At 40.3% G+C, this 21110-nt stretch overlaps 1 protein-coding gene across 2 annotated transcripts; it reads right to left on the reverse strand.

Annotated features, from left to right (window-relative positions):
- Window positions 1-19321, reverse strand: DUSP11 (dual specificity phosphatase 11). 2 transcript variants are annotated; one of them, XM_008147439.3, is made up of 9 exons: window positions 19102-19321; window positions 16354-16429; window positions 12697-12828; window positions 8804-8927; window positions 6308-6368; window positions 4642-4688; window positions 4304-4379; window positions 3360-3545; window positions 1-474 (listed from the first exon to the last, which is right to left on the reverse strand). In XM_008147439.3, exons 1-9 carry the CDS (start codon window positions 19200-19202, stop codon window positions 276-278), a joined length of 1002 nt encoding a protein of 333 aa, XP_008145661.1. In that variant the 5' UTR covers window positions 19203-19321; the 3' UTR covers window positions 1-275. The 2 variants fall into 2 exon arrangements, with proteins under 2 accessions (XP_008145661.1, XP_028010178.1); XM_028154377.2 differs by lacking the exon at window positions 16354-16429 and having other exon boundaries at window positions 19102-19289.
- Between the last annotated feature and the right edge of the window lie 1789 nt (window positions 19322-21110).

Here is a 21110-nt window from a genome sequence, read left to right on the forward strand (position 1 = left end):
TTATGTACAATGGATGCTCTTTATTACTTGATCAGTTCTAAAATAACATGTTATTTTGAAAATATTAAGACTTGAACAACAGATTATTTCCTTCAGTATTGCAAATACTGTAGATTTAACAGCAAAGAGTTAAGTATTAATATAACTTTGTCTTATGTTTGAACTTAAGGTAGAAAAAAATAGATTATAAACCGCATTTGACCTGATTGTATAAAAAGTCACTCCAACTATCTTCAGTCCTGCTGTCTCCCGATAGATTTCCAGGACAGTTTGCGTCATTGGGTCCATCCATAATAGGCCGGGTAGGGTAGTCCATAGTAACTGCCAGGACACCAGCTTTGATTCTGGGCTAATTGACTGGCATTTGGCTGTACATTCCAAGAGTACCTTCCTTGTGAATAGTCCTCTCCGGGGGGACCAGGGGGAGGAGGGTTATGGCCTCTCTGGTAAACGTTCTGATTCTGTGAAAATTTTCTTAAACAAAACAAAACGTAATAAACTATTAGTTTTAATAAACTATATAATAAACTTTGTAAAATAATACATAGATCTACTGTTTTCTACATGTGTGACCTTAGCAAATAAACTGCTTAATCTTTGGATTTTCAGTTCTTTAAGAAATCCATCTTTATGAGTTATTCTGAAGGTACATTCAAAGCAATGCTGTTACATTACCTACCATAAGGTCTCTGCGCACAACAGATTCCCAGGAGCCTTTCCACCTTTTACTACAGAGGTAAATACCCACACTATTCTAATCAGACACTTTCTTTCTAAGACTGGCAGATCGGCATGAGACAGAAGGAGCTATTTACTTCTGAAAACATGAAGCTGCTTTCACTTTATAAAGAAATAGATATATAAATCAATTATAAAGCATAGAAATTCTAACCATGGTACATGCAACAAATTTAGAAAGATTTAAATCTAATTGTCTCAAAAGCAAGGTCAGTAAATCGAATGTAATCATACAAAAAAAATTTAAAATCGGAGAAAAGAAAAATAATGCTCTCTGCTCCCCCAACTCTCAATCCTACCTAACCTAGTTAGACTGGTTAATATTTCCTTTTTGATCTTTTCCCCCTAGAATTTCTTTTTTTACTGTTAAATCATAACCTATTATTTTTACTTAGCATAAGTGAGCTAACACTCCTCATGGCTTCACAAAATGTCACGGTATGGACATAATTTACCCAGCTATTCTTCACTGTTAGAAATGTAAGGTGTTACCTACTTTTTCACCATGGTAAATAACTTTGGGTTTAACATCTCAGAACATACACTACTGTATCCTGAGTACCTAGATGTATTTGATATGTATTAGGGAGGTTTGAGAAATGTGCTGAATGATTAAATAAATGTAACTTTTTCCATATTTTGAAGTATTTCCTTAGTCTCAATGTGGAATTACCAGGTATGAGCATTTTTTACAGGGATCAAGTTATGTTTCAAAAGGACCGTACCAATTTTCAGTGCCATTGGCAACACAAGCAACATTTTAAATGTGCTGTGTTTTTAAAATTGATTTTTAGAGAGAGAGGGAGGGAGACAGACAGAGAGAAAGAGAATTAACAATGATCGATTGTCTCCTGCACACATCCAGACTGGGGTTCGATCCTACAACCTGGGCATATGCTCCTGACTGGGAATTGAGCTGACGACCTTTTGGTGCATCCAATGACACTCCAAAAATGCTAACATCTTCTTGAAAGTATTTATAATGTGCTAAAGTACATTTCAGTTCATGCAATGGTCAACAAAATCCCTCTGAGGTAGGTATTCTTAAAATCTACATCTAATTAATAAGAAAAGAGAAATCTGGAAATCTTAACCGAGATTACACAGCGAGTGAAGGGCGAAGCCAGGATGCAAATCCAGGTCAGCCTGACAACCACTACACTGGACAGCTTTATAAAAAACTGTTGCTATATTAATAGGTAAAGAATAGAACCTTGCTATTTTAACTGTTCTGAGGTTTTTTTCCTATTTCCCAAGTCAAAATACTGGTATGTTTGTGATTTATCTGTTCAAATCCTTTGCAAATTTCTCTACTGGAATTTTTACTATATTTTCCCTATAATCTGTACTTACTCTTTAAATAACAACCTTCCTTATTCTGAAAACAATACGACTATTAATGTAGCCAAAGAATGCAAGGTCCTTTCTGGTAGTGACATCAAATTGATGGCTTAAACTAAGGTTAGAAACAATGAAAATGTCTAAGTCCCTTTCCCAAATGTCTCTGTAAAGTCACATATTTCCCATACTATACTTGAATTTTCAGCTTTAAATGCAAAATATGAAGAAAAGATACCTCGTGGTTGACCCTGTCCAGCAAGAAAATGCCAATTCCTCACCATTATCATAATACTAGAGGCCCGGTGCACGTGCACTGGTAGGGTCCCTCAGCCTGGCCTGCAGGGAACGGGCCGAAACCGGCCCGGTGCACGGATTTGTCCAGGGCGTATCCGGCCCATCTTGCCCAGTCCCGATCGGGGCCAATCGACCAGCTGGGGAGGGACCCCGGGAGGGCTCCAGGGTGTGTCCGGCCCATCTCGCCCAATCCTGATAGGCCGGACCCCAGCAGCAAGCTAGCATACCGGTTGGAGTGTTTGCCCTGGTGGTCAGTGCATGTCACAGCGACTGGTCGAACAGTTGAATGGATAGCCGGACACTTAGCATATTAGGCTTTTATTATCATAATCACTAGAGGCCTAGAGCACGGATTCATGCACTGGTGGGGTCCCTCAGCCTGGCCTGCGGGGATCAGGCCAAAACCCGCAGTCCGATATCCCCTGGGGGTCTCAGATTGCGAGAGGGTGCAGGCCAGGCAGAGGGACCCCACCGGTGCACGAATCTGTGCACTGAGCCTCTAGTATGCATATAAGATCTTTGGTTAATCTCTTCCCACTCTCCCCCTTCCCCTCTGAGATTCATCAGTCTGTTCCATGCTTGTGCATTGAGTGTCTGCCCCCTGGTGGTCAGTGACTACCGGTCGAACAGTCAAATGGTTGCTTAGGCTTTTATATATATACATAGAGAGAGAGAGAGAGAGATATGTTTGCACTAATTTATAATACTATTCACTTCTCTTTTTTTAAATATAATTTTATTAATTTCAAAGAGGAAAGAAGAGGGAGAGAGAGATAGAAACATCAATGAGAGAGAATCATTGATTGGCTGCCTCCTGCATGCTCCCCACTGGGGATTGAGTCCACAACCTGGGCATGTGCCCTTGACTAGAATCGAACCTGGGACCCTTTAGTCCACAGGTCAATGCTCTATCCACTGAGCCAAACTGGCTATGGCAATACTATTCACTTCTATTTCAATTCTAGAAAAAGGGAAAGCAAACATACCTTACTGACTGCTGTAAATCTTGGGTCTGGGTGTGGAAATGGCGAGAAGGTGTTGGGTAACCTTGGGTCCAATGTATGTTATTCCTAGGTCCTTGATGAACAGCATTATTAGTGGTGTGGGCTGGTTCCATCATATATGGTGAGTATTCAAAACCACTTGATCTGGATACACGGGAATTCCGATCCCTCAAAGAGAATTTTTTTGCATACAATATTACTACCTTCCAAATTTAGTAGCCAATATAGTGTCTACTAGAGTCCCGGTGCACAAATTTGTGCATGGGTGGGGTCCGTCGGGGTAGCCTGTGGAGACTGGACCCCAGCTTGCGCCCCCAGCCTCACAGCCCCACCTGGCACCCTGCCTTGGCCTGGCACTGCCCCCTCACATGCTCCACCATCCCACCTATGGGGCGATCAATCAGGGACGGGCCCCCCGCCCAGCTCCCTCAGCGCCTGGGAGCCGGGCGACGGCCCTGCCCCCCTGCCGCCACTGCTGGTCGCTGTCTGCGGGGTGATCGGCGGGACGATTGGGCCCCCGCTCACACCCACCTTAGCCTGGTGCTGCCTGCTCAACTGCTCCACCATCCCGCCGCGGTCCCGCTCTTGTCGGAGCCCATAGGGGCCGGCAGCGCCTCCACTGCCACCCACTGCCAGCACTGCGTCGCCGACGCCTGCCATGTTCCACACCACCCCCTGGTGGTCAGCGCACATCATAGCGAGCGGCCGAACTCCCGGTTGAACGACCACCCGAGGGGACAATTTGCATATTAGGCTTTTATTATATAGGATATTTTGGCCCATGAAAGTAACCATCCCATCCTCCCCCCATTCCTATTTGTTTAGGTTTCCCTGATCAAGTAAACAAACTACAAGAAGAATGGGTATGTGCAACATAATGACATAAAAACAAATCTCCCTAAACTCACATGTAAAATGCAACTCACCTTCTGATGGAACCATTCTGAAGGTCTTCAATGTAGTTTTGTCTTTCTATGCAATGCCCCCGGCATCTATTGAATACTTAGGAGTGGAAGAACTGTTAGAAATAATTGTACAAAAAGCAAATCTTTTCCAGAGAAAGCAAATCAGAGCTGAAATTCATTGACTAAGTATTCAGGCTGTTATACTGCATTATTTCCAAATACATCCCTGTATAAACTTTTGGCAAAAGATTATCTTATGTCAAAACAAATGAATTACTAACTTTTCTTTTTCCAAAATTTAATTCATCTACATTCCCACCTCCAACTTTTATAAAAAGAGTGATAACCTTCATACTTACATTCAATTGCATCATCTGGCCTCATGCCTTCTACATCAATCAAATACCTAACAAAACAACATAATTTGAGTCATTAATATATAAAAATTTAAAAAGCAAGTTTTCCCAGAAAAGGTCCAATTTCACTTACAAAAATAGATATAAAAATCCTAAGAAAATATCAGCACATCTAATCCAATAATTATTAAAGGATGATATACTATGATCACAAAAAGGCTTTATTCCAAGGATGTAGGAATGAGCCAATTAACAAACAGCAAAAGACAAATTGGGGGGGAAATTAATATCATATCTAAAAAGTATTATCTAAAAAATATTATTTAATCAAATGTATGGGCCAGAAACTTAGAAGTCACCATCACTGCCAGCCATTTCTTCCTTATCCTCATTTTCAACCCACCACCAATCCAAACAATCTATCACCTGCTTTCTCTAGAATATGTCCATATCTGTCCACCAAAATGACCACCACACCCTGGGTGAGGCCACCATTATGCCTCAATTTCTACAAAATCCTTCTAATGTGTCTACTTGCTTCCATGCTTGTGCCCCTGTAGTGTATTCTCCATTCAATACCAAAATAGGCTGAAAAGGCAAATTGATTATGTTCTATACTAACTCACCCTCAAAGGAGAGTTCAATGATTTTCTATTTATTTTAAGATAAAGTCTAAAATCTTAAACATAGGCCTGCACAATCTAGGTCCTACCTATTCTAGTCTATTTTAATGCTATGCTTCCTCCATGGCCCAGCCTCCCTGCCAGTTCCTCCAACACAGCATATGTTTTCTGCTACAGGGTCTTTACTTTTCCTCATGCTTAGAATTCTCTCCCCAGTGTCCCTATCTTATTAAGATAATACCTACTATTCCTTCAGATATCAGATCAAACCTCACAATAAATCCTTCTTTAAGCTCCATAATGAGGTCAAATTCTCCTATTAATATGCTCTCTTAATATCCATGTCCCTCTCCTTCTTGGCACTTGCATTATTTGTAATTCTATATGCATAGGTGATCTTGAATAGCTATTCCCCCTCTAGACTGTTAGGATCCACAAAGGGCAAGTCAAGCCTCTTTGCTCACAAAGTCTCACAAGTCTTTTTGCTAGCACCCAGCACAGTGCTTACATATAACAGATGCTCAATAAATATTTTCTGAATGAACAAACACAAATCAATACACTGTAGCAACATTGAAAAAAAAAAGCATAATAAACTTTTTGATTCAGAAATTCCATTCTGAGTGAAATTATCTGAGACAACAATATATATATTCAAAGATGTTCATAGAAGAATGTTCATTATTTTAATGTTTTATAATATGAAAATCTTCTGATTCTTATGTTCATCAGTAAGCAAAGGAACAATGCAGCCATAAAAAAAAAAATGGGGTCTCCAAATACTTTCATAGGAGTATGTCCACCATATATTAAATTATAAAACAGAATGTCTAAATATGACACTATTAAATTACATGTATATGCTTAGATTTGCATTTTTAAAGTCTGAAAAAATATGTACTAACTTAATGGTGGTAATCTCTGGGTGGGGGACAAGCTTGCTTTCTACATCATACATTTCTATACGGATTGCATTTTGCAAATAATTTACATAATTTAAATGAAACAACTTAGCCATGGTCAGCCTCTTAGGGTTGGCAACTCACCTGCAGATGAGGTAACCAGTCCTGTTTAAACCATGGGTACAGTGGACACCAATAAGTCTGTCTATAAAACAGGGAATGTAGCATTAAATAAATGAAATACCCTAGAAACAAGTTATACAATTTTCTGAAGAGTAACATTTATAAGTTACCACAACACTACCACTACCTGAAAATAAATGACTCTGAAGAGAAATGTGTTTTTTTTAGGAACATACTATAATGATCTACTATAAAGTCAAAATTCATTGTCCTAGGAAATTTTTCACAGCCTCCAATTAGATGTAATAGTATAGACTGTGAAAGGCCTGGTTAGGTACTTACAGTAAAACTCCACTGAGACAAATTCATTTGTCTGAACTGATTTAATTATAGAAAAGGAAAGTTGGAGAAAAACAAAAACTGCTATTCACCTGTAAACACCCATACCCTAATAATAAAGCCAATAGGCTCTCAAGTGTTTACTGAATCAGTTGATTTTCTGAGTCTACCAGGTCTAGGGAGTGGACTGTATAGGGAGCTCCTCTTCATCAGTGAGTCTGGTATCTGTGGGAGGGGCTCAGAGCAGGGGTAGTAGAATGGATTGTATGCCAGGTCCTGAGACCGCTACGGCAGGGAGCATTGCAAGACACAGTGAAGTCAGCACAACGCAAGCAGACCACATGGGGTCAGTCTATGCAGCACACTACACGTGGTGTTAACATGTGCATGGCCAAGACTTACAAACACGTCCTCATGCACTCATATGGATCTTCTAGACCTCACGGGAACAGATGGAACACTGCGTACCAGTTCCACACACAGAAGCCTGGAAGCAGTGAGGCCAGCAGCTCTACCCTAACATTAAGAGGTAATGTTTCTGTGACTACAGTTCATACAAATAAGATCATTTACTTCCCCTGTAGATGCTGTGGTTATCACAGGCAAAGTCTAGCCTCTCAAGATTTAAAGCACAGAGATCTGTGACCAGGGCTTAAGATATTTAAGAACTAGTATCTGCATTAAGCAACTAGGTAATGGTTTGAAAATTTATCTTAAAACCCATTGATCCCATCTATCTCTTTCCTCCTACCCCCTATCTTCCCATATCTATCTCTATTCTTTCTCCCCTACTCCCTATATGTGTGTGTATGTGTGTGTATATGTGTGTGTGTGTATACACACACACACACACACACATATATATTATATCAGATTTACTTAATAAAGTGTATACTCCTTATGCTAAATTTAGAAAGAGGACAGTGAAAACTCTGTCCTGTGGATGTGTGGTTTTCCAAAGAAAAAAAGGTTCCTCAGTCTTAAAATGTGGCAAACACCATGTTCCTTCTGATAGCTACATGCCATAAAAAGTCAACTGATTCTTTAAAATTCAAAAGCTACTGAGATCTGCTTTCAAACACAGTCAAGTAGATCTTAAAGCAGGAACAAGAAAACCAGCTTTTTTAAGTTCTTCCCATCTGAAAACTAACAAGAGGTGACCATGACCTTCCTTACTTGTGCCCAAATTGGAAAAACAGCAGGAATATTTTAAATACAAATGATGAGGATGCATTTCCACTAGTCCATTCCATTTTATTTTGCTTCTAAGGGTCTGTCTCACTCTAAACCTTTATCTTTTATTTTCTTTTACCCACTCTAAGATGCCGAGATTCTAATGTTTTCTTCCACCCACTACTAACCTTTTAATAAATAACACAAAAGAACATTTTAATTTGATTATATATTTCCCATTCAAATATCTTAAAAAAAAGATAAGCTAATTCAGTTCATATTTCTCACTAAACCCACTTTCCAAACTAAATTGTTTATTTTTTATTTTTATTTTTTTTTAATATATTTTATTGATTTTTTACAGAGAGGAAGGGAGAGGGATAGAAAGCTAGAAACATCGATGAGAGAGAAACATCGACTAGCTGCCTCCTGCACACCCCCTACCGGGAATGTGCCCGCAACCAAGGTACATGCCCTTGACCGGAATCGAACCTGGGACCATTCAGTTCGAAGGCCGACGCTCTATCCACTGAGCCAAACCGGTTTTGGCTAAATTGTTTATTTTTAACAATAAAAGAACAAACATCTTGCCCAGCCGGTGTGGCTCAATGGTCAAGCATTGACCCAGGAACAAAAAGGTCACTGTCATTCGATTTCTAGTCAGGGCACATGCCCGGGTTTCCAGGCTCAATCCCCAATAGGGGGCATTCAAGAGGCAGCTCATCAATGATGTTTCTCTCTCATCAATGTTTCTATCTCTCTCCCTTCATTTCTCTCCTTTTCTCTCTAAAAAACAATAAAAAAGAAAAAACAAAGAATTCCATTATTCTTACAAAAAATAAAACAAAACAAACATCTTATCCTATTACCACCACCTGATAGGTCCGCATTATCAAATACACCAGGCCGAATATAGGAACTGTTAAAAATATTTAAAATTCCCAACCTAATTAAAAATGAATACCAAAGTCCAGGTAAGGGGTGAAAAAAACACACACAACTCACCATTATCTTTATTTTCTTTCAAAAACCCATTAACAGCACATTTGAATTTTAAAACAGTGTCATCATCAGGCACCTGATGACCAATCGTATAAATTTTTAAGTAAGGAATAGTTTCTGGTAAGTCCTATAAGGCAAAACCATTAAAATGCATATTATTTTATTTGCAGGGGAAGAATTAAAAAATAATTAGAAGAGCCAAAATATAAATCAAGAGATTATAATAAACTTAGTATGTCAGTAATTCTGATAAAAGAACCATTTTTCCCAAAGCTGCTTCAACCAAGAAGTATCACTAGATTTTCATTAGTCAATAGGTATACAACACTGAAAGCAAAATTCATGTGAATGAATGCATATGTAACTGAAAGTTATATAAATAATTTTACCTAATATTTTACATTTCAAGGACCATAAAGCAACTGTGATTTAAGTATAACAGAATCAGAAGACTTGGAATTAAATTGTTAGATTGAGGTAATCTCAAGCATTGTTGAGAACTGGATAGGAGAAAGTGATACTGATTAAAACCCAGAGAAAGTTAAATGAAAATCCTGCACTTCTGAACTTAAAAGAAAAATATCAGTATGAACCTGTGATGTATTTTACATAAAGGTCACTGGTTCGATTCCTAGTCAGGGCACATGCTGGGGTTGTGGGCTTGATCCCTGGTAGGGGACATACAGGAGGGAGCCAATCCAATATGTTTCTCTCTCACATCAATGTTTTTCTCTCTCTTCCTCTTCCTCTCTCCTCTCTCTCTAAAATCAATAAAAACTATTTTTTAAAAGAAATACCATACATTGTCCTGGCCGGTTTGGCTCAATGGAAAGAGCGTCAGCCTGTGGACTGAAGGGTCCCAGGTTCAATTCCAGTCAAGGGCATGTACCTTGGTTGCGAGCACATCCCCAGTAGGAGGTGTGCAGGAGGCAGCTGATCGATGTTTCTCTCTCATCGATGTTTCTAACTCTCTATCCCTCTCCCTTCCTCTCTGTAAAAAATCAATAAAATATGTTTAAAAAATAAATAAATAAAAGATATACCATACACCTGTCACCAGTGTTGCTCAGTCGGTTGAGCACCATCCTGTGCACCAATGGGTCTCAGGTTCCATTCCTGGGCAGGGCACTTGCCTGGGTTTTGGGCTCAATCCCAGTAGGGGGCGTGTAGGAGGCAGCCAATCTATATTTCCCTCTTTTCTCTCTCTCCAAAATCAATAAAAACATTTAAAACAACAACAACAAAACCATACAAACACATATCCTAACTGAAAAGTAAAAGAACAACTAATGTCATGGCATCATGACATGTCAGGGGCCACATTCAGGGGCCAAAGACAGGACCTCGATTTGTGCCTCAATAAGAATAATTGTAATGAAGTTCCCAATGAAACAAAACAATTAAATAAATCTAACTGGTCATGACTGGGAGATATTAGTGAATCGACTCATTATTTCAAAAACTGTTAAAGAAGGAAGAATCATGTCTCTATAAATGGGCAAATAGCTGATGAGGGAAAGCTTCTTTTGACAGAAACATACCCATAATAAATGAAAAAAAAAAAAACAAAACAAGAGAATTCACCATTTTTGAAGCCCCAAATGAATTACTGGATGTAGGTATCAATCATCAGTGACTGATACTATAACAGAAAGAGGCCATCACTTATATGCCTCCATGGAAAAACACGTCATCACCTATGAAACTGTCTTACAAAGAATAAAAGCAAAAACAAAAAACCAAGCCTGAATCTGATCAAGCCTCTAGATCTACCTACCAATCTTCCTATATAATAAAAGGCTAATATGCAAATCAACAGAACAGCAGAACAACCGGTCGCTATGATGCACACTGACCACCAGGGGGCACATGCTCAACGCAGGAGCTGCCCCCTGGTGGTCAGTGTGCTCCCACAGGGGGAGTGCCGCTCAGCCAGAAGCTGGGCTCACAGCTGACAAGCGCAGCGGCGGTGGTGGGAGCCTCTCCCACCTCTGTGGCAGCTCTAAGGATGTCCTACTGCACAGGGAGCAGGCCTAAGCCGTCAGTTGGACATTTCCCGAGGCTCCCGGACTGCAGGATGGCACAGGCCGGGCTGAGGGACACTCCCGAGTGTGTGAATTTCGTGCACCAGGCCTCTTAGTTTAAAATAAATGCACTGGAGAACATTTTAACAATACCTGGAGACAGAATCATCAAAATCATGGGAGACAAACTACTAGTTTCTCCAAAAAATAAAATTCAAGGGGGAAATAAAGGAAAGTAAAGGAGACATGGAGGGAGAACCTAGAGATTAAATAAGACTTCAGAGACCTAAAAATCAAATGTAAAGTGTGGACCTTATTTGGATCCAAATCAAATTCTTAAAAACAATTTTTTAATGAGATTGAGAAGATAACTGTAAATCTGTATGCAGACTGTATATTTAATATTAAAGAATAATATTACGGAATAAAGTCTTATATTTTAAATATACATACCAAAAATGTACAAGGTAAAATACTGTATCTGGGATCTACTTCAAAATAATATTGAATGGAGAGAAACAGGTAGAAGTACAGATGAAACAGAGTATTATGTCTACTACTATATATGTTTAAAATTTATGATAATTATTTAAAAACAAGAAGACACTGTGGAAAACAGTCTGGCAGATTCTCAAAGGATAAACAGAACTACTAATTCCACTCCTATCTATCCATCTAGAAGAATTGGCAGCAGGGATTTGATTTGAACAAATATTTGTACACCCATGTTCATAGAAGCATGATTCATAATAGCCAAAGGTGGAAACAATCCAAGGGTCCATCAATAGAAGGACAGATAAACAAAATATGGTATATACACACATGGATTATTCCACCATCAAAAAGGAATGCCATTTTGTTACATGTTATACCACGGATGAACCTTGAAAACATTGTTTAGTGAAATAATCCAGACACAGAAAGACAAATGTATGAACACTTATATGAGGTACCTAGAATAGGCAAATTCATAGAGACAGAAAATAGAAGAGGTTACTAGGGACTGAGGAGAGGGGAAATGAGTTGTTATTGTTTAATGGTTCAGTGTGATGCAGTGGTAATAGCCTGGTTATTATTTATCAGAAAAGGAGGAAAGGGAAGACTAGATATAGGCATGCCATTTGCATAGCTTTGCCATAAAGCTACATTTAACATTCTCCAAGTCTGCTCCCTGCTGAGAGATGGGGGGAGGGACTGGACAAAGCAGTTTAGATGCATGCTCAGTAAGGTCTGAATGACGTGGGAAGGTGCCTACCTGCCTGCCAGTCATACCTGGGAACAAATTAATGGCCAAGATGGGTGTGGCCACTTGCAAGCGCGAAATACTTAAATATTTAAACTTCCAAAGGAAGTGCGCGCTCTCTCCCTCACATTCGGGTCCTCTTGGGACTCCTGCTGCAGGGGGCTCCTGTCCCACACACATGAACGAATGGACTTGAATTCACTTGAATGCTGAGCCACATCTGGCTGCAAAATGATGTTTCTAACTCCCTATCCTTCTCCCTTCCTCTCTATAAAAAAATCAATAAAATATATTAAAATAAAGGCTAAAGACATAACGAACATTCCTCTCTTTTCTTATAGGCTTCTACTATTCTTTGAAAAGTTTACTTCCTTTTCAAAATATAGAACATGGTCGCTTATAGAATGTCTTAATCACATACAAAGCCTACTGCCAAATATTAATTTAATTCATGTCTTTCATCTCATTTTGAGACAGCAATTAGAAATGTTTAATTAAGGAAACCAGTTGGTTTCCTTTTTCAATTACTACCCATGAAAGAAGGCATGGATTCACCTCGGCATAAGGTGATAACTACTAATTACTATGAACTATTATAGTATCAGAAAAGAAGGTTCTTTTTAAGTTACCTCTGGTTTATAATAGCGGTGAGTATATGTTAAATCAATAATCAGTCCAAGTTCTTCATTTCGTTCTTGGATTTTGTTAAAAAGGTCCAAGGGGGAAAAGCGTTCTTCTGGAGCAAGTTTCTCTTCAAAACTCTATCAGAGAGAATAAAATAACAAACAGCAAAAGGTATTTAAAATTCTGTATTATATTACTCATTTATTTAAGCCCTGTGCTGCTGATTCTATCTAATAAAGAGGGGATATGCTAATTGACCCTCACGCTGTTGCAAAGATGGCGGTGCCCATAGCCAATAAGGAGGGAATATGCTAATTGACTGTCCTGCCCTCAAAGATGGCGGTGCCCACAGCCACAAGATGGCGGTGCCCAGTTCCCTCAGCCCTGCCTTGCACCTGCCTCCGGAGTCCCCCAGCCATCCAGGGCCAGCCCGAGGCGCAGGCAAGCCTTGGATGGCAACTGCCCAGCTGCCCAGGGCTGCCCGAGGTTCAGGTAACCAGGGCCGGTTGAGGCTTGCGCTGCCAGCAGTGACAGCAGCAGAGATGTGATGGGGGTGTCGCCTTCCCCTGATCACCGGGTCGCCTCCCACCCCTGAGGGCTCCCGGACTGTGAGAGGGGGCAGGCCGGGCTCAGGGACCTTCCCCACCCCCCCGCCTCTAGTATACAGTAAGATTCAAAGGAAAGTTTTCACGTTTCTGTAATTTACAAGTAATATTACAATCCTTTCTTCCAGACAGACTAGAGGTAAGAAAATAAGCTCGTATCTATATATTTACTTCTGTGTTTGTTTCATATTGGTCTCCTAACCAGACCATAGAACTCCCAGAAGGCAGGGACCACATCAATTTTGTCCCATGTATCTCAGCTCCAAGTGAAATGCCTATAAAGAGGCACTTATGATAATTCTTAAATGTGTATATGAAGAAAGACTTTAATTGCTAAATAGTCTTCATGTATTTGGCTTGTGTCTTCTGTTCCCCAGATCTTATTGGTTATTGAAGTGACAACAATAAAGGTGTGTGTGTGTGTGTGTGTGTGTGTTTAATAAATACATGCGTTTTTAGAGCACACTTAGGTTCAGTAAAACTGAGCAGAAAGTAAAGAGTTCTCACTTAAACACTCTCTCCTTCACCCCACACAGCCTTCTCAAACATCAACATTCCATATCAGTGTAGTACATTTGTTAGAATCAATAATGACACATCATTACCAATTAATGTCTATATTTTCCATTGAGTCACTCCGCATTGTAATTCTATGGGTTTTAACAGAGTTTTAAAAAATACTCACCCAAAGGTATTTTTAGAGAGAAGGGGGGAAAGGGGAGGGAGAGAGAGAAAGATTGATGTTAAGAGAAACATGAATCAGTTGCCCCCGACCAAGGATCAAATCTGCAACCTAGGTATGTGTCCTGACCAGGAATTGGACCCACAACCTTTTGGTGTACTGGACAATACTCCAACCAACCGAGCCACTCAGCCAGGGCTGGGTTTGAGCAATTTATAAGGACATGTATTTACCCTTACAGTGTCACACAGAATAGTTGCACTAACCTAAAAATCTCCTGTACTTAATTACTAGTAGGGCTAGAAGATCCCCCTCCACCATTATTATTCTTTTTGGGAATTTTCCTGGCTATTTAAGTGTATTTTTCTATACGAGTTCCAGAATCAGACCATTTGAGATGAAGCTAAGCTTATGAATGAATGTAGGAAGATTTAACTGATTTATGATGTCGAGTCTTCCACATAATATTGTAAAAGTTTTAAAGACTAAATTAATTACAACAAGGCATACAATTTCTCCAGTTTCTTGAAGATTTGGAGCTGATGGATCAATTATCATCTCCAGGTATCTGAGCAATAACTAATTTTTGGTAACTAAGTCACAACACTTTAGGAAGTCTTCCTTGATTAACCCTGTTAGCATTTCCCACACTTTTGAATTCCTAGCTATTTCTGGCCATGGCATTGACACCTAACATATTCTATTTTATATTCCAAACAAGTGATTATCAAGTATGGAGGTGACTTTTCCATAAGTGAATTCCATAAAACACACAGGAAACCAATGTCACATTTGACTTCTGCACAGGGGTAATGCATCTCCCTAATCCTACTGCATGAATAGGTTAGACTGCCCTGGGAGTAGTTATACAGCTTTGTGGTGTCTTAATCCCAACTGAATGAAATTACTTAAGTACACAGAGCTAGAAGAGGCTTTTTATAATGACATCATATGAGTTATAAATTAAATAAATTCCCAATACATTTAAAGTAGACTTTTTCTTAAAAAAAAAAAACAAAAACACAACAAAACAAAACAAAATAAAAAAACAGAAAAATAAAATAAAGTAGACTTTTTCTGCTGCTAATCCATGCTATGCTGGGCAGTTTAATGAGACATGGAATTTCTTCTCACCATTTTTCAATTGGTCAAATGCTTTCCCCATCTATTCCTTTGTTAAGTCAAACAAAAATACAATTTTCAGCCTTGGCTAGTGTGGCTCAGCTGGTTGGAGCGTCATCCCATACACCTAAAGGAAGGAAACTGTTCCATGTTCTCTCTCACATCAATGCTTCTTTCTCCCTTTCCCTCTCTCCTCAATGTAAAAAGCAAACAAACAAACAAACAAACAAAAACAATTTTCAAAATTTCCATGCTGAAATCCTAATTTTGCTGACCCAGGGCATTTTTTTGGTTGTGATGATGGGAGCAAAGGGTCTTAATGGTATGTAGTGGGTGGGGTCATGGAGCTAGACATCTTGTCAAACTCAGACAACAGTCCTACAAGTGTGGCTCATACCTGAATGTCTCTTGAATTCCCTACTCAACATTCATATAAGTGAAAAAACTATTCATAATTATCGAAGCCTTAGAAACAAACTTCATTTCACAAACAAACACAAATACATTGAATTTTCCAGGATAATAATCACCTTATTAACCAAGTGAAGGATGAACTTGGTTTTATTTGGAAATCTACTAAGAGCTGTTCACTGTCAAGGAAACTCCTATGACTAAGGCAATATCACCCACCTAACTGAGTCTGCATTTGCAATTTTTGCATTTATGGAGCAAGTAATTGACTATTTCTCTATTTCTAATATAGTTACGCCTAAATATTTACATATTGAAATATATGTTACTTAATTGTAAATTCTTTTATTTCTTCCTTGTATTATAGTTACAGCACTACACTGATTTTTTTTTAATTAAGTATGGAAGTGGCTTGTATTTACTAATATCTATGAATTTCAGGATAGTAAAAGGCAAAATACAAAGTTTATGCTATAAAAAGAGAAAATGGAGTGTGACGGAATGGAGAATCACTGTTCTATATGGTGAATTCAGAATTCTAAAAAAATATTGAATTAATTGTACACCATAAGCGTCTGTGGACACCAGCGGTGGACCTTCCCCACACGCCATGCACGTCTATAAAAAATGTTTTCCCTAGTGGCAGCCCTGACCAACTTTAAAATCATTTTTTGTGAGAATTTTCAGCTTAAAATATTCAAGAACACCTGAATTTTGAGTAATATATTTATTTTATAATATGCATTGCAAATTTACTTTTAAATTAAATTCAAAATATCATGGCGTGTGGGGATGGTTTCTGTTTTGGACACGTGGCAGTTAACTGGTTAATTTTTGCTTACCTTTTTCAAAGGAACTTTGAAAGCAATAAAGCGCGTCCCAGGCATCCTCTGTCCAACAGGGAGATAGTCTTGCCACCTGTTAATACATCTCTGTTAGCCAAATTCTCTTAGCCTTTCTCCCAGCACAGACCGAAGACGCCTCAGTCCCCTCTTCCCTTTGCTTTATTGCTCCACTTATTCATCCCCACGGAGTTACCTGTACTTCCCCTTTTCCTGTTTCCCCATCTTGAAAACACGTACAAGGCAACAAACAGTGCAAAGATCTCAACAAATGAGAAATGCCTAACACCAGAGATTGCCAGAACTTCTATATCCCTGATAAAACCTAGCCTGATCCTGAATACTAAAGTGGCATCTACACTAATTTGAAAAGAGAACTATTCAAATCGACCATACCTCTGCGATGCCCACCAGCCAATCAGAAGTGGGTACGCAAATTAACCCAGCAAAGATAGTGAGTTAATTTGCATATGCAGGCACAGAGCGGCTGGGTGCGGGGTGGCCACTTGCACGCGCACCAGCGCCAAGCGGCCTGTGTTCAGGGGACAGGTGTCCTCGGGACTCAGGCTATTCTGAGCCTGTAGGCCCGCACGTAAGCCTGGAGGAGCCGGGGTCCCGGAACAACCCCCGGCCCCTCCGGGTCTACGTGCGCAGGCGCGGAGCAGCAGGGGACAGGGCGGGAACATCCGCAGCTGCTTATGCATGCGCTGAAGCCAAGCGGCCTGTGTCCTGGAGGTAGGCGTCCTCAGGAGCCAGGCCGCTCTGAGCCTGTAGGCCTGCGCGTAGGTCCGGAGTGGCTGGTGTCCCGGAACGACCCCCTGGCCACTCTGGGACTACATGCGCAGGTGCGGAGCAGCCAGGGGCGGGGCGGGAACGTCCCCTGCAAGCGAATGAGCAGACAGCAGGGCCCTGCTTGCCCCTGGCCATGGCAGCGAGGGACAAGCAGTCCCCTGCAGGGCCCCCACAGAGAGCAGACAGCAGAGCCCTGCTTGCCCCTGCAGTGGCGAGCCAGAGAGCAGACAGCAGGGCCCTACTTGCCCCTGGCCCCGGCGGCTAAGGGCAAACAGGCCCCCACAGGTAGCAGATACCAGGGCCTGCGGTGGTGTCAAGCAGGCATGTCCGAAGAGAGCAGAGAACCACGAGCATCAAGCCTAAGCTGTCAGTAGGACATCCCCTGAGGGCTCCCAGATTGGAGAGGGTGCAGGTCGGGCTGAGGGACACCCTACCCCGCACCAATTTTGTGCACCGGGCCCCTAGTAAATACATAGATCTTAACTGAAATAGTTTAAATTCAATTCTTTCACTTCAGTTTACTTTTATTCCTCATACAACTGATGTCATAATAATGGATCAGTACGGAACTTTGAGTTCACATGGTAAAAAGAAAACCCAATAGAACAGTGACACTGAACTTCACTTAATAATGAGTCACAGTGAGAAGTAATATTTGAGCTGACTTCTGTCCGATGAGTCAGAATGAGCTAGGGTTGATTCAGTATATCTGAAGCTCTGGAAGTGAGGGCAAAAGTTGTACAAGTTGGGGCTGGAGAACCAGACTGCATTCTAGAGAGTACAGTCTTAAAGCCAAGGTAAAGAGTTTGTTTTTTCTTGAAACATGATTTTGAGTGAGTGATGTTTATAAGCAATGTTCCAATTTGCCTATTAAAAAGATTTGCCATGTGAAGAATGGACTGGAAGGAAACAAGAGTAGATGGATATACTTCTAATAATGAGGATTTAACTGCAATCGAGGACCTAACAGGCAAGTTCTGTATTAGGATGCTGAGGGAGAGAAACTGGAATATTCAAATATTTTCAGGAGATAAAATGAAGGGGACTTAATGAGGTACGAGGTGGAGGCAAGGAGTGAAGAAGGGTTCACTGTACTTAAAATAAGCAAAGGCTCAACATTAATCATTTGAACCTATAGAAAAATAAGCCTATTAGGAAGCAACAGTATGCCCTTTGTCATTCCTGGAAACAATACAAACAAACTTTTTCGGTTAAAAGTTCAACGATACTGGTGGGTTTTAAACTCAAACTTAATAGTACATTTTCTGTGTCAAAATACCACAACTTCTGGAATTAAAGGGGGGGGGGCTCTATTTTGGTTAATTAATGAGTATCCCCAAAACTGACAGCCCCATCTTAAAAAGCAATCCTTCTACATTTCACCTGAAAGGGCAATGGGCAGGGCCTCACTTTTCTATATTTTTTCCTTTTAATTTTTTTAAAAATTTATTTTTATTGAGAGTATTACAGATGTCTCCCCAGCCTCCTGGCAGAACCTAGCTTTTAAAAGGATGGGAGCCCAGCCAGTGTGGCTCAGTGGTTGAACCTTGACCTATGAACCAGGAGGTCAGGGTTAGACAGATTCCAGGGATTAGATTCCAGGGGTTAGATTCCCAGTCGGGGCACATGCCCAGGTTGCCGGCTTGATGCCCAATGGGGGGCGTGCAGGAAGGCCGCTAATGATTCTCATCACTGATGTTTCTATCTTTTTCCCTTTCCCTCTCTCCCTCCCTCCGCGTTTCCCACTGAAATCAACAAAAAAATATAGAAAAGTCAGAAACACGAACGGTCCCTTTCAACTCCTGTGGGTGGGGCAGCGACCGGATCAAAGCCTCCTAGCAAAGGGCGGAAGGCTGGAGCGCGAGGCGACGCAAACAGGCAGAGACCCGGAGAGATGAAGCCCAGGCCTGGGGCTGGGAGCTGGAAGGGCCGCGCCCAGGGGCCAAGCCTCCTTACCTTTCGGGGATGTGGTTCCCGCCCTTCTTCTTGGCCGAAGAACGTCCAGAAAAGGCGCGCCCCCGGCCCCGGCCGCGGTGGGCACGATGCCATTGGCTCATGTGGACCCCAAGAGACCGCTCGCCCCTCGCCAACAGCGCCAACGCCGCCAGCTCAACTCCGTGGACCCAAAACAAGATCCTCCGCCGGAAGCTCTTATACAGACACTGCGCAGGCACCGCCCACCGGGCTCCTGGCTAACGCGCACGCGCCGCCGCCCGTGGTGATGACGTCACGCGCAGGCTGAATGAAAAGCGGATTAGTCAACAGGGCCCTAGTGGCTATGGCGCCCTCCTTAGCCGGCGGCCGGTAGCACAGGTCCATGAGTCCGTGTACAGACCCTTCAGAGCTCAATACTGCAGCCCATGGAGAGAAAAGTTAAGCCCCACTCCCCCAGTTCCCAGCGCGGTCCTTCCACATGTTTTCCAAGTGCTTACATTCACACTTATTGTATAGTGTATATAAATATTTATTAATTCAAATATGGATACTTTCTATTTTATACAAAATCACCATACAATATACATTCTACAATATATCTACAAAAAGATTATTTCAGGTCAATTTATGTGTACATAAATGTGTACATCCATTTATGTGTACATCCATTCTATTATTTTTAATGGTTGCAATTTATGTGTACATCCATTCTATTATTTTTAATGGTTGCATAGTATTGCACTGATTGTGAGCACCATAATTTATATAACCAGTCCAATACTGATAGACTTTCAGTTGGTTGCAGTTATTTTGCCCTCCATTAACAGGCTGCAATGCAAACATCCTTAAACATGTATAGAATTATATTTAAATTCCTACAAGTAGAATTTCTGGAATGAAGGCTATGCAAACTTAAAATTTTGAAAGATATGGCTTAATTGCCCTCCAAATATAAAGTGTTAACCTACATCCCATTCACAATGAAACTTTATTTATTTTTTTAATTTCTTTATTGATTAAGGTATCACCACAATGAAACTTTAATTGGGTTCCTGTCATGTGCCAGGTAGTACATATTTACATTTTAGAAAATAGCAAAATATAATAGGCAGGAGTGGAACTCAAGTCTAAGATTCCCATACACTATCAGGCATAGAGACCTGTATCTGATACAAAAACTCTCAATTCAGCTGTGAGTTGAAAACAGCAAAGGACCTCATATGCTAGAGTAGGTCTGAAGGCTAAACAGAATACCATATTTCAGATTAAACTGTAGGTAATTGTAACAGCAAATGTCTTTTGTTTTTAATTTTTAGTTTCTAATTTTCTAAATACCTTATATACAATATTACTAATATTCATAACGATTTGAGATCTGGGTAAGCTGAGGAGCAGAATGGTCAGTAATTGAATAAATGAATGAGTGAATGAATGGGTAAAAAGATCACTAGTTTAATTAAATATATATATATATTATATATATTGATTTCAGAGAGGAAGGAAGAGTGAGACAGAGATACAAACATCAATGATGAGAGAGAATAATTGATTGATGGCCTCCTACATGCACCCCATTAGGGATCAAGCCAAAACCCAAGCATGTGCTCAGACCAGGGACTGAACCGTGACGTTATGGTTCATAGATTGACATTCAACCACTGAGTCATGCTGGTCGGGCAAAAGATCACTACTTTTAATATTTCTGGGACAATCATACTAACCAAGTTTATATTGGTTAGTATTTACAATTCTGAAAATTACCACAAAATTAAAAATAGGTTAATATTAGTAAATTGCTATTTGAAAAAGATATGTAAGTTAGCACAACACAGTTTGCAAAGGTACAATTAGCCACATTCAAATTTGATACAAAAACATAAAATATTCTTTTGGAATTTATGAAAAATATATACAACAGGCCTGTAGTGGCCAAAAAAGTATTATTGATACAAATACCTACAGACTTGACATAAATCTATCAGAAGCTAGAAAAACAATATTGGTCTTATACTTCCAATTTGCTACAAGAC

The sequence above is a fragment of the Eptesicus fuscus genome, chromosome 16 (genome assembly GCF_027574615.1).
Source record: "Eptesicus fuscus isolate TK198812 chromosome 16, DD_ASM_mEF_20220401, whole genome shotgun sequence".
Lineage (NCBI taxonomy): Eukaryota > Metazoa > Chordata > Mammalia > Chiroptera > Vespertilionidae > Eptesicus > Eptesicus fuscus.